General features: G+C 44.7%; 1 protein-coding gene across 3 annotated transcripts in view; it reads right to left on the bottom strand.

The window, feature by feature from the left end:
• The window catches only part of cep104 (centrosomal protein 104), a 42,097-nt gene that overhangs the window by 3,284 nt on the left and 25,803 nt on the right, over positions 1-13,010 (bottom strand). For all 3 annotated transcript variants that reach the window (XM_015967473.3, XM_015967475.3, XM_015967474.3), the window contains exons 14-20: positions 12,159-12,359; positions 7,315-7,410; positions 7,088-7,175; positions 5,431-5,506; positions 4,886-4,994; positions 4,641-4,779; positions 2,711-2,784 (exon numbers count right to left, since the gene is read on the bottom strand). In XM_015967473.3, the coding sequence (XP_015822959.3) occupies positions 2,711-2,784; positions 4,641-4,779; positions 4,886-4,994; positions 5,431-5,506; positions 7,088-7,175; positions 7,315-7,410; positions 12,159-12,359 (783 nt within the window). The remainder of the gene's footprint in view (positions 1-2,710; positions 2,785-4,640; positions 4,780-4,885; positions 4,995-5,430; positions 5,507-7,087; positions 7,176-7,314; positions 7,411-12,158; positions 12,360-13,010) is intronic.

The following is a 13,010-nucleotide window of genomic DNA, read 5'->3' as shown; positions in this document are numbered from 1 at the left end:
TGCTCTTACAATGATCCATTGAAGATCTTATGATCAGTATGTGTTTGATTTAACAAGTTAATCATTATCTACACTCATTCACATCTTCATTAGATGCAAATTAAGGTTAAGGTTCACCTCACATAACGTTTAAAGATTCTTATTCACAGAGTTAAGAATCTTGTATCCGAAGGAAGGTGTGGCTTTCTGAGGAATGTTTTGGTAAAGCCTTCCAGACATGGCACATTCTGATTTGCCAGAATACGTCAGAAATCATAACAAATTAGTTTGATAAAACAAGAATTACTTCCCGACTAAGTCAGTTTCTAGCGGAGTTCCGAACCGGCCAATTCGGAACAAGCATCCTTGAGACATCTCTTTTGACATACAGAAAACCTGTTTGCACGCTGCAAGCTGACACGGCAAGACGGCTCCCTAAGAGCCACATCCACTTTGGACGCAAACAAGCATTCCCACTACTGTTGTGACCTGGAGACATTTCAAGACTGGACGGATCGTATCGGAGTTTAATCTACAAATCCAGGTGCCGTGAGGTCCACCCGACTTCTGACAGTCCAGATCTGCTGGGGGTCTCTGCCAGAGTTTGTAGACACAACAGATTGTGTCTGATGCTGTTTTATTAATAATCAACTCTCTAGTTTATAGCAGACAATAAATTCTTTTACACCCAGATTTCCCAATTTATTTCAGATACAAAGATTCTGATAAACACCTACATCACACCACCTACACATGACATTCCATCACCGCATATCCACTCCATCACATCTCATTATTCATATCTTGTCATGTATAATCATTAGTTTAGAAAATAATAAAATTCCTTTTTAACTATACCTGACTCTGTCTGAATTAATACGAAGTGTGTTTATGGTCCCTGAACAAGTAAAAGTAACTATAATCTTCTAATTAAACATTCAAAGATCAATCAGATTGATATTTCATATTTATATGGAATCATCCCATCTTATTGGTCATAATTAATTTGCAGCCAGTCATCACGCTATAAAGTGTGACCGCTACAGCAGCTAGCGGTAGCCAATGGAGTTTAATGAACAGAGGGGTGACATGTGCTCTTTTAGGCTGATTGAAGACCAGACACGCCACTGCATTCTGGACCATTTGAAGACGTCTCACAGTACAGGCTGGAAGACCAGTTAGAAGGGCATTGCAGTAGTCGAGGCGGGAGATGACCGTAGATTGCACCAGGAGCCGGGTGGCATATTGCGTTAGGTACGGTCTGATCTTTCGTATTTTGTAACAGCGCGAAGCGGCATGAACAAGTGACAGAGGCACCATTATCTTTAAACTTCAGCTGGTCATCAATCATAACACCCATTTACCAATAGATGATACACCGACAGATGATATCGAATATATTCATCGACGGTATGCGATATGCCAATAGCTGATGTCCTGATATAGTCTAAATCTTACGTTTCTATACCACCAAATAGTTCCTGAGCGCAGCCACTGCTGCAGCTCACCGCCCCCACGGGGATGGGTCACAAGTGTGTGACGATGGCTAATGGAACTAAAAATTGATAACAATATATGCAGGATCCCCAACCAAATATGAATAAAGAAAAACTCTATTTTATAACATAACTCCTATCCTGCACACAAACTTTAAAGATACTTTGTGCAAATTATGACAACTACTTCAATTTCAACCAATAATTTCCATCCATCCATTTTCTGAACCCGCTTTGTCCACGCAGGGTCGCGGGGGGGGGGGGGGGGGGGTGTCCCAGCAGTCAACCGGCAATCAGGCGGGGTACACCCTGGACACGCGCAGGGAGAACACGCAAACTCCATGCAGAAAGATCCCAGGCCGGGAAGCGAACCCAGGACCATCTTGCTTCAAGGCAACAGCTCTAACCACTGCGCAGCCTACCAATAATTTCTGATGTTACTATTTAATGCCAATATCAGCTGGTAATATCCAACATCCCTAATAAACATTAATACAATCTATAACCGATAAAATGACCTTTGTTGATATAAAAAGTAAAATTATTAATATTCAATTTTTTAGATCAGTAAAGAACATCTGTCAAATATAAATACATTTCATTAACCAAGCATGAGTCAGACACTTCAAACACACTCCTTCCTGGTCTTTAAATAGCTGATAACGGTTCTCAAAGACATTTTCCAGTTTTTCTTGGCTTGAGATAGAAACCAGAACAAAATAATAATAATAAAGCGAGCTTCTATTGTTAAAATCTCTGTGAGGCAGAAAAACGTGCTTTTAAAACTGCCCAGGAACAACAAGGATTAGTAACAAATGCACCTCCAATCGCACTGAAACACGAGGACTAAAACGTTACAGAAGGAATTCACAAAGTCCTTCCCCTGCGGTGGTTTTCTAACTGTTTAAGTCCAGTCTTGAAACTGGTTGACCAGCAATTAATAATTATTTCCTATTAGTTCAAATAAAGATGAAGAAATTTGAACCAAAATGTAGCAAAAAATATATATTTTTTAAATATTCTGACAAAAAATACAAATACTTTAATGAACAAAAGCTGCAACTCCTTTGAAAATGATTATGACAATAGACAAGTTTCACCTCAACACCTGTTTGTTCCCAAACCCTGAATCACTCGATGACTAGTTTCTGTGTTGATATGGAACATCAGTACGTGGGAAAAGACACACATTTCATTTCATATGTTCTAACAATAACTTAAGACAAAAATCTCACCTCCTCTCCAGGTGGAAAGTTATCATGACACAAAGAGCAGTGGTTGGAGGTGGAGCCGTTTCCTGAGACGAGGGCTGAAACACAAACACCTTAAAATGAATCGCAACACAATTAAAAACTCCACGAAAATCAACGAAAGAGCCTCACTGAAAGGTGAAAGTACAAACTGGGAATACGACACTAACTCAAAACTAACGTTTTCCATTTCGTTGTCCCACCGAGAACCAGTTTAACCTCCTGGGACCCAAACCTGTATTTGGTGTGATTTAGAAGAAAAAAATACATATCTAGCCATTACAGATTGGTGAAGTCTAAATAACATTTTAATAAAATAACAATTAAATTAAATTAAAATGTTGTCAACTTTACAAACAAATTAAAGAAGACAACTTATTATATATATTTTTTTACTTTAAGTCAATATCAAGTGTCTATAAATAATAAAAAGGTCTAAGTAGAAGAAAAAATTTTTTTTAAAGTGCATGGAGCCACCGTCCACATATGTGGCCAGAGGGCTCGAGTTCGGCATAAAAAACTGAATCTATAAAAGTCAAATGTATCTTTGTTTCTTTGCAGACTGAAATGATCTAACTGTCAAAGCTAAATTAATTCAAAAGAAATTTAACACTAATAAAGAGCTGAGGGAAAAAAAACTGCACAAGCTGGAGCCCGCTTTGCGCCGGAGGGCAAAATGAGATCTGTGTCTTTTGAAACAAATGCAGTAATTAATCTAATTGAGGAAATAAAATATTTGTTATCAGTGAGGAAGAAAGAGTTTTTAAAGTGGGCTGAGAGGGAACTTCCAAACTGTTTGCAAACAGTGACAGATAAGAAGAGTGTCTTATCTACTCTGCTACAGCAGACAGTAACATTGTGCCGTCTGTACGTTTGTTGGCTTTGTAGCTAAAATATTTAAAGATGGAGTCTTAGAAATGAAGAACAAGACCTCACCAGGCCCAGACAGGATTCACACCGCCTCAGTCTACAGTCTGGTTATTAGAACCCAGAACTCTAATGTGTCCTGGACGATCCAATCACAGGTGAGCACACACAGATCAGATCTGACTTCTCCATCCACGCCCAAAGGTGGGCAAAGACGCGTTCATCCACTTTTGTTTACACAAACAGAGTCGCAGAGAAAGGTAATTCAAAATGCTCCAAACAGCATAGCAGGATGTGAGATGGAGTTCGAGAGTCAAAGAGAAGTCCCTCTAAAGGCGTCTAAGCACCAAATGATGAAAAACATTAAGTCTCGTTTAATGAGATCTTCACTCAGAGTCGCACAGGCATGCTGAATGTGAAAAGTCACTTCAACCCCCATCACTTGCATTAGCCGCGAACTGGCCCCGCCCACCTGGGCTTGTGACTGCCTAGGGGAAGGAGAGAGCAGATTGCATTTCAGCTAGTAGAAGCTAACCGTTAGCAACATGGTGAAACATATTTGGGCTTGTTACATTTGTGGGGATAAATTAATGAGTAAGACTTGTAATGCTGCTGTTTTCCACCCCTCATTCCTCCGACAAACTTAACCCGTCTGAAACAGGGGCGCCAGAGCTTTTATTCCACAGAAAACGACTCATAAGGCATTCATTCATTCATGCTAGAGACCAAAGCCCATTCATTGAAAAAACAAGTGGATGAGACCTTCCATTTGGCCAATTAGCATTGATTTTGCTCTTCCAGCTTCCACTCTTGTAGATTTTCTTGTAAGCATTAAGTCACATGGGAGAATGTAAAAGTGGACTTTCAGTTAAGCCACTCCCCATAGAGATCAAACATTTCCAAATCTGGTCCTTCCTTTATGCTCTCACAGTGTATTATAGAATAAATGAAGGGCTGCATTTAAACAAAAACAATAACAGATGTCGAGGTGTGTTTGGTTAATGCGTTGGCGATTCCATTCCCAACAGGAAGGAAGAGGAAAACTTACGGTTGCAGGACGGACCCTGGGCATGAGCAGTCAGACCCTCAGTGGGAACGGCCTCTGAGCAGCGTGGACACTGACTGAACCTTGATCTGTTTTTACATTCGCTCAGCAGGTGCTCTGTCAGACTGGCTATCTCAACAACCTGTGAACACAGAAAATCATCGACGGGTCGATTAACCAAACTGGGAAATTCCGTTTCCAGATCAACTAAAAAGGTGCCAACCTCTGTAGGAAATACAGTACCATACCTGTCTACATTCATCGCAGCGCCGCAGCATCGGACACTGTTTCCAGTAGTGGATGTCCAACCCGTCCTCCGTGAAGGACTCGTCTTTTTTACCACAGAATATACACAAGCTGAAATGAGATTGAAAAGATGTTTTCAGACTTTGAATGAACACATTTAGATGAATTAAAGCTGAAATGTCCACAGGAGGGCAACTGCCTAGCACAAAGTACTGGACTTGTGAACAAAAGGCTATTAGACAAATATTCACAAAAAAAACAACATTTACTTTATGGAAGGCCAAGAAGCAAAACCCACCGTCAGCAGCCTGTCACACCAGAGTTTTAATAGGAAATGATCTTATGTAATAATAACATCATCTTATGAAATATGAGCTCTCAATTAGGTTCAGCATGAATGGAGTTGATTCAAAACATTAAGAAATAGTAGATGTACTGTAGGTCTAGTGATTGATTTGTGAGGGGGCAGGCTAATGCCTTTATTATTGCTGGACGACACTTGGGGACAGATGATGTGAAAATCTGCATTGAGTTTAATTTTACTCACTTGTCCAGATACTTGATGGAGTGTTGAACACCATCTTCTCCACAACTTGTCGAGCTCTGTGGTCTTTTTGTGACACCTGAAACAAAAAAAGGATGTCATCAGTATAACCTGATCGGGGGGTTCCCGATTGGCATCGATGTCTCTTGCCTGAAGGCAATATTGCAACCTTCATGAAAATAAAAATAAACTAAATATTTTCTTTTAACTGAACTCACAGTGGTGGACTGGCCATCAGTGGGTTCTGGAGAATCCCAGAACGGCCGGTGAAGGCCTTTCACCCCCCCCCCCCCCCCCCCCCCCAACAGTGCCTTAAGTGGGTTGGTACGGCCACGTCTAATTTAGAGTTTTTCCACTGATTTACGCACCGCGCTAGCTCTGTTGGCCCAGGCAGAGGAGAGAAAAAAAAGAGATAAGTTGTCCGACACCATGCACGTTCCTACAATGATTGATGGCAGCTGAATCTGACCAACCAGTTGTTAAACGCGCCCACAGGCATATGGATAGATGACAGCCAAACGGAAATAGTGAGCAAGCACAAGAAAGAAAATATCAAAACAAGAGTGCTTCATTTGAATGTGGGCATGTTGCTGAAAAAAACAAACAACTTTGTGGCATTAACCTCTCAGCTGCTGCTGATCAGGAGACAGAGAGAGGATAATTCTGTCTATTAAGAAGTCTTAATAAATGCATAAACCTTCACCTGTGTCTTATATTGTACTAACCTTCCAACCCATAGTATTATTATGGGTGTATGTGTAAATAATATGTAAGAAAACATCCATATTTATATATAAGCCTAAGTCTGTTTTAGCTTCTCATCAGCTCAGCTCAGAAGCAGCACAGCATCAGATGACCTCACTGATGACTTTGTATCCATGAAAAGGAGATGCGTCTGCAGAAGGCTTCCTCCACTGTAGAAAGAGGCTGTTCATTATCAGATAAAGGTTTCACTAATCAGAAACAAAGTTTTAAAGAATCTTCTATGAGTCTACAATAATCCAGTCCAGGGTTAAGTGTCCAGGATCTGTAGTTTTTGAGCTAGACCAGTCTTAATGGGGTCCAGACGACAAAAAATGCAAACATTTCTTTTTACTACAAATAAGTAAAAATGTTTTACGGAATCTGCTATCAGTCTCGGATAGGGGTCATCAACTCCGGTCCTTGAGGGCTACCATCCTGCACATGTGCAGTCTCTTTGCTCCTACACACCTGATTGAAACAAATGAGTAATTAACAGGCCTGTGCAGAGTTAAACATGGCAAGGAGAATATTAAATTACTCCATTCAGGTATGGTAGAGCAGGAAACATAGAAAACTAGCAGGATGGTCGCCCTCGAGGACTGGAGTTGGTGACACCAGGTCTAGAATAATCCAGTCCAGGTCTGAAAAGTCTAGGTGTCGTAGTTTTACAACAGGAGCAGATTAAAGATGCTTTTTCTAAGGGGAGTGACAGCACCTATTTATTTCTTCTTCAAGCACTGCTCCCACCATAAATAAATAAAGCTTTGATTGATTGGTTGATTGATTGATTGATTGATTGACCATTCAGAGAGCGAAGTTCAGGTAACCGTCCTCCCCCCCGAACTCCACTTCCAAGCCGGGTTAATACAGTAAGCATTTCTGTGAGACAGTTACATAAATAAACACAGATACATACTTGCTTTGGCTCCTTTTACAGACCCTTTAATGTCTTTGTGTTGTTCTTTTTTAGGGCTTTGTCCTTTGGTGCTTTCATTCTCCTTTTCCTAAAAATCAAAAAGATTTCAGAATTTCTGTGACCACCTACATGAGGAAAACTCTACCAAGTCTGCGTTAAATCACAAACACCAATTAGAATAGTGAGGGGAAATGATGTCACTGCAGACTGATGACAGCTCCACCTACTGTGATGTCTTTTAAGACGGCCAGCTGCTCCTGAAGGGAGTGGATTTCCCCAGTCTCCTTTTTTCCAGACTGCTGCTTCCTGCCCTTCTTTATAGTCTACGTGGAAGATGTCACACCATTAACCCGTTAGAACCATGCAGGTCCATCATGTCATTTGTGCCCAAGTTATTTTCAAACGAGTCCCACTTAGCTTTTGTAGGTGTTTCTTTAAGATGCATAAGCTTAAAGGTGTGGGACACTTGTTTAATCAATACATTTGCAGTGATCTCTAGTAGGAATGAATGCCTTGCAAGTCGTACTCGGGAGGGAAAAAAGCTCAGATGCCCCTGTTTCAGGAACTAGCACAATGCCACGTTAAAGTAGTGTTGAACACGGCAGGATTCGGGCCCTTTTCCTGATATTTGCACTTCTTGCCTCGGATTGGATGAAGGCGATGCGAGTCTACCACTGAGCTCTGTGAAATTGATGTTTTACTTCCACAAAAATCACAAGCCTGGAGGAGTTCTGCTGTGAGGTGGAGTTGCTAATGCTGGCGGTCAGCTACTAGCCGAGACGTTCTCTGCTGTTTCCTAGACGCTAAACCAACAAAAGCCTTTCCTGTCGCGAGTCGAGACAGGCGAGTCCATGAATGTTAAGTGACGGTGTGATGTAGATCTTCTCCAGATTTTCTAAACCTAATGCAGGAGATAGGTGTAGGAACTGTTTTCATGTTCAGCCTGCGTGAAAAACTCTGAGTAACTGTGAAATAGTTACTAAAAAATGGTTTTTCAGTGTTCCACAACTTTAAAACTCCTAACGGGCTGAATTTATAATGATTGTGTGTATTGGCAAGAGTCTGGAGTTGCAAAGCATAACGCAATACAGAGGGGACTATATGAGGTATTGTGATACCAAAATCCAGATGATATTTGAAATTTTTAAACACTGAATTTAATTGGAAAACTCAGACTGGGAGCTACGTATTATTGCGAGATCTCGTTGTTCCTGCTGTCCCCTAGCAGTCGGAGTTTGAATTTCACATAAAAGAAATACAGTAAATGTCCATCCATCCATCCATCCATTTTCATCCGCTTATCCGGAGTTGGGTCGCGGGGGCAGTAGCCTAAGGCGAGAGGCCCAGACTTCCCTCTCCCCAGCCACTTGGACCAGCTCCTCTGGGGGAATCCCAAGGCGTTCGGTGGCCAGGTGAGAGACATAGTCCCTCCACCGTGTCCTGGGTCTACCTTTAGGTCTCCTCCCTGTTGGACGTGCCTGGAAAACCTCACCAGGGAGGCGTTCAGGAGGCATCCTGACCAGACGCCCGAGCCACCTCAACTGGCTCCTCTCGATGTAAAGGAGCAGCGGGCCTACTCCGAGCCCCTCCTGAATGACTGAGCTTCTCACCCTATCTCTAAGGGAGAGCCTAGCTACTCTGCGGAGAAAACTCACTTCGGCCGCTTGTATCCGCAATCTTGTTCTTTCGGTCACTACCCAAAGCTCATGACCATAGGTGAGGGTAGGAATGTAGATCGACCGGTAAATTGAGAGCTTCGCCTTCTGACTCAGCTCTCTCTTCACCACGACAGACCGGTACAACGCCCGCATCACTGCAGATGCAGCACCAATCCGCCTATCGATCTCATGCTCCAGTTTTCCCTCAGTCATGAACAAGACCCCGATACACTTAAACTTCTCCACTTGGGGCAGGACCTCATCCCTGACCCGGAGAAGGCATTCTACCCTTTTCCGAATCAAGACCATGGTCTCAGATTTAGAGGAGCTGATTCTCATCCCAGCTGCTTCACACTCGGCTGTGAACCGCTTCAGCGAAAGCTGAAGATCACGTTCTGATGAAGCCAACAGGACCACATCATCTGCAAAAAGGAGAGACCTGATCCTCAGGCCACCAAAACGGATGCCCTCCACACCTTGGCTGCACCTAGAAATCCTGTCCATAAAGGTTATGAACAGAATTGGTGACAAAGGGCAGCCTTGGTGGAGTCCAACTCTCACTGGGAACGAGACCGACTTACTGCTGGCAATGCGGACCAAGCTCTGACACCGGTCACACAGGGACCTAACAGCCCGTATCAGAGGGCCTGGTACCCCATACTCCCGCGGTACCCCCCACAGGGCCCCCCGAGGGATGTGGTCAAACGCCTTCTCCAAATCCACAAAACACATGTAGACTGGTTGGGCAAATTCCCACACACCCTCCAGGATCCCCCTAAGGGTATAGAGCTGGTCCAGTGTTCCACGGCCAGGATGAAAACCACATTGCTCCTCCTTAATCTGAGGTTCAACAATCCGACGGACCCTCCTCTCCAGAACCCCTGAATAGATTATACCAGGAAGGCTCAGGAGTGTGATCTGCCTGTAGTTGGAACACACTCTGCGGTCCCCCTTTTTAAATAAGGGGACCACCACCCTGGTCTGCCAGTCCAGTGGGACTGCCCCGATGTCCATGCGATATTGCAGAGCCGCGTCAGCCAACACAGCCCCACAACATCCAGAGCCTTAAGGAACTCCGAGCGGCTCTCATCCACCCCCGGAGCCTCGCCACAGAGGAGCTTTTTAACCACCGCAGTGACCTCAGCACCAGAGATTTGAGAGGCCAACCCAAAGTCCCCAGACTCTGCTTCCTCACTGGAAGACGTGTTGGTGGGACTGAGGAGGTCTTCGAAGTATTCTGCCCACCAATCCACAACGTCCTGAGTGGAGGTCAGCAGCACACCGTCCCCACTATAGATAGTGTTGGTAGCACACTACTTTCTCCCCCCTGAGGTGTCGGATGGTGGACCAGAATCTCCTCGAAGCCGTACGGAAGTCTTGCTCCATGGTCTCATCGAACTCCTCCCATGCCCTGGTTTTTGCCTCGGTGACCTCCAGAGCTGCGTTCCGCTTGGACTGCCGGTACCCGTCAGCTGCCTCTGGAGTCCCACAGGCCAAAAAGACCTGATAGGTCTCTTTCTTCATCTTGACAGCATTCCTAACCGCCGGTGTCCACTAGCGGGTTCGGGGATTGCCACCACGACAGGTACCGATGATCCTGCGACCACAGCTCCGGTCGGCTGCCTCAATAATGGAGGCACGGAACAGGGTCCATTCAGACCCAATGTCCCCCGCCTCCCCCGGAACATTTTGGAAGTTCTGTCGGAGGTGGGAATTGAAGCTCCTTCTGCCAGACGTTCCCAGCAGACCCTCGCGATACGTTTGGGCCTGCCTGGTCTGACTGGCATCCTCCCCCACCATATGAGCCAACTCACCACCGGGTAGTGGTCAGTTGACAGCTCCGCCCATCTCTTCGCCAAAGTGTCCAAGACATGCGGCCGCAGGTCAGATGAAACAACAACAAAGTCGATCATCGAGCTGCGGCCTAAGGTATCCTGGTGCCAAGAGCACATATGGACACCTTTATGTCTGAACATGGTGTTAATTACGGACCATCCATTACTGGCACAGAAGTCCAATAACAAAACACCACTTGAATTTGATCGGGGTGGGGGGCATTCCTCCTAACCACACCTCTCCAGGTCTCACTGTCGTTGCCCACGTGAGCGTTTAAGGTCCCCCAACAGAACAAGGGAGTCACCAGAAGGAAAGCTTTCCAGCACCCCCTCCAAGGTCTCCAAAAAGGGTGGGTAGTCTGAACTGTAGTTTGGTGCATAAGCACAGACCACAGTCAGAACCCATCCCCCCACACGTAGGCGGAGGGAGGCTATCCTCTCGTTCACTGGGGTAAACCCCAACGTACAGGCACCAAGATGGGGGGCAACAAGTATGCCCACCCCTGCTCGGCGCCTCTCAGTGGGAGCAACTCCAGGGTGGTAGAAAGTCTAACCACTCTCAAGGAAACTGGTTCCAGAGCCAGAGCCATGCGTTGAGGTGAGTTTGACTATATCTAGTCGGAACCTCTCAACCTCACACACCAACTCAGGCTCCTTCCCCACAAGAGAGGTGACATTCCATGTGCCAAGAGCCAGCATCTATAGCCAAGGATCAGACCGCCAAGGCCCCTGCCCTCGACTCCACCCATCACACACTGCACCCGACCCCTTTGGCCCCTCCCACGAGTGGTAAGCCCATGGGAAGGGGGACCCACACTTCCTTTTCGGGCTGTGCCCGGCTGGGCTCCATGGGTGAAAGCCCGGCCACCAGGCGCTCGCCAACGTGCCCCACCTCCAGGCCTGGCTCCAGAGGGGGGCCCCAGTGGCCCACGTCCGGGCGAGGGAACACAGTTTCCAATTATATAATTCCTCATGAGGTCTATGGGCTGCTCTTTGTCTGATCCCTCACCTAGGACCTGTTTACCATGGGTGACCCTACCAGAGGCAGAAAGCCTCAGACAACTTAGCTCCTAGGACTATTGAGATACTCAAACCCCTCCACCACGGTAAGGTGGCAGCCCAGGGAGAGCCGTCAAATACAGCAAATGTCTTTATGTAAATTCTCAATACAAAATATTGATACACTGCTTATAAATATCAATTCAGTAGCTTAACACAAAATACTGCGACATTTCTGTGTTGATATTTTCTTACATCCCTAGAACTTGTGCTCCCTAAACTCAAGTGTGATTTGGTTACTCAATGGTCCAGAGCAGCACCACTAACAAGAGACCAAATGTATTTGGATAAAATAATGAGGGTTAAATCTGATGTTTTCTCCGTAAACAAATCATCAAACGGTTGTTTTTGGCCACAGGTGGTCACATTCCCCCAAAGATGTTAATTTTTCCTCACAAAACTCAAGTTTTAACAAAAGGATGAGGTCTCATTTATTACTTCTGACAGCTTCACTGTCCGTCTACCAGCTACCCCCTTGAATGACTGCCATTTGTTAACATTGCACAAACCCTTACTCACCTGAGTCTCTGCCAGCTTGCCATCAAGCTTTGCAAAGCCGTCAAAGAGGGTTTTGTAGAGAAACTTGTTCCATGTTGGAGCATCGCTGGGTGGAAGGTAGCTGAGAACGGCTCTTCTGTGCTGTTGATACATGGATAAGATGATGCTCACAGCCAGCTCCCGGACCGCTTTTGTACTGTGCTCCAATGCTGCTGTACAGAACTATCATAAAACAAACCGTTTCAATGTTATTCTAATTACCTGTGACAAAAAAGGGAAACAGAAAAGGCAACTGAAAGTTACACTAGCTACATTTACATGCACCAAATTCCCCCGTTCCGATTCAAATCTTGGTCGATCAGAAATCCCAAATCTCTGTTTACATGGACACTAACTGAAATGATCTGATCATGCTGTGAGTATACAAGCATTCAATCAGATTAAATAGGTTGAGCATGTGCAGAGTTATCTTTCCCGGAATGAAAATGTAAGCAAACGCCATCTTGTCCGCACGTCTTTGCCCTCGGATTTTATTTTCTTACTCTCAAGTTTTGTCTGTTGTTGACTTGTGTTTTTCCCTTATTATGGACTACTTCTGTTTACCTCCTGTCATGTTTTTTGACTTGTCCTGAGCAGCTGCAAAGGCGGTAAGATGTCACTCTGAAGTTGCACACACGCGCAGTGTGCATTATTTTACTCCAACAAACCGAATGGGTGTGTACATGGACGTCAATCGAAATGATGATTGGACAAAACCACCTCTCTCGATCGGAGTGAAATTTCATTCCGATTGGGCCGTATCGGATCAGGAATTTCAGATTGACGTCTTTACATGAACAATTTTTGATCTGATAGAGCATTTATTGCGATTAC

The sequence above is a fragment of the Nothobranchius furzeri genome, chromosome 15 (genome assembly GCF_043380555.1).
Source record: "Nothobranchius furzeri strain GRZ-AD chromosome 15, NfurGRZ-RIMD1, whole genome shotgun sequence".
Taxonomy (NCBI): domain Eukaryota; kingdom Metazoa; phylum Chordata; class Actinopteri; order Cyprinodontiformes; family Nothobranchiidae; genus Nothobranchius; species Nothobranchius furzeri.
The sequence above is the reverse complement of the archived record's forward strand: the minus strand, read 5'-3'. Positions and strand labels throughout refer to the sequence as shown.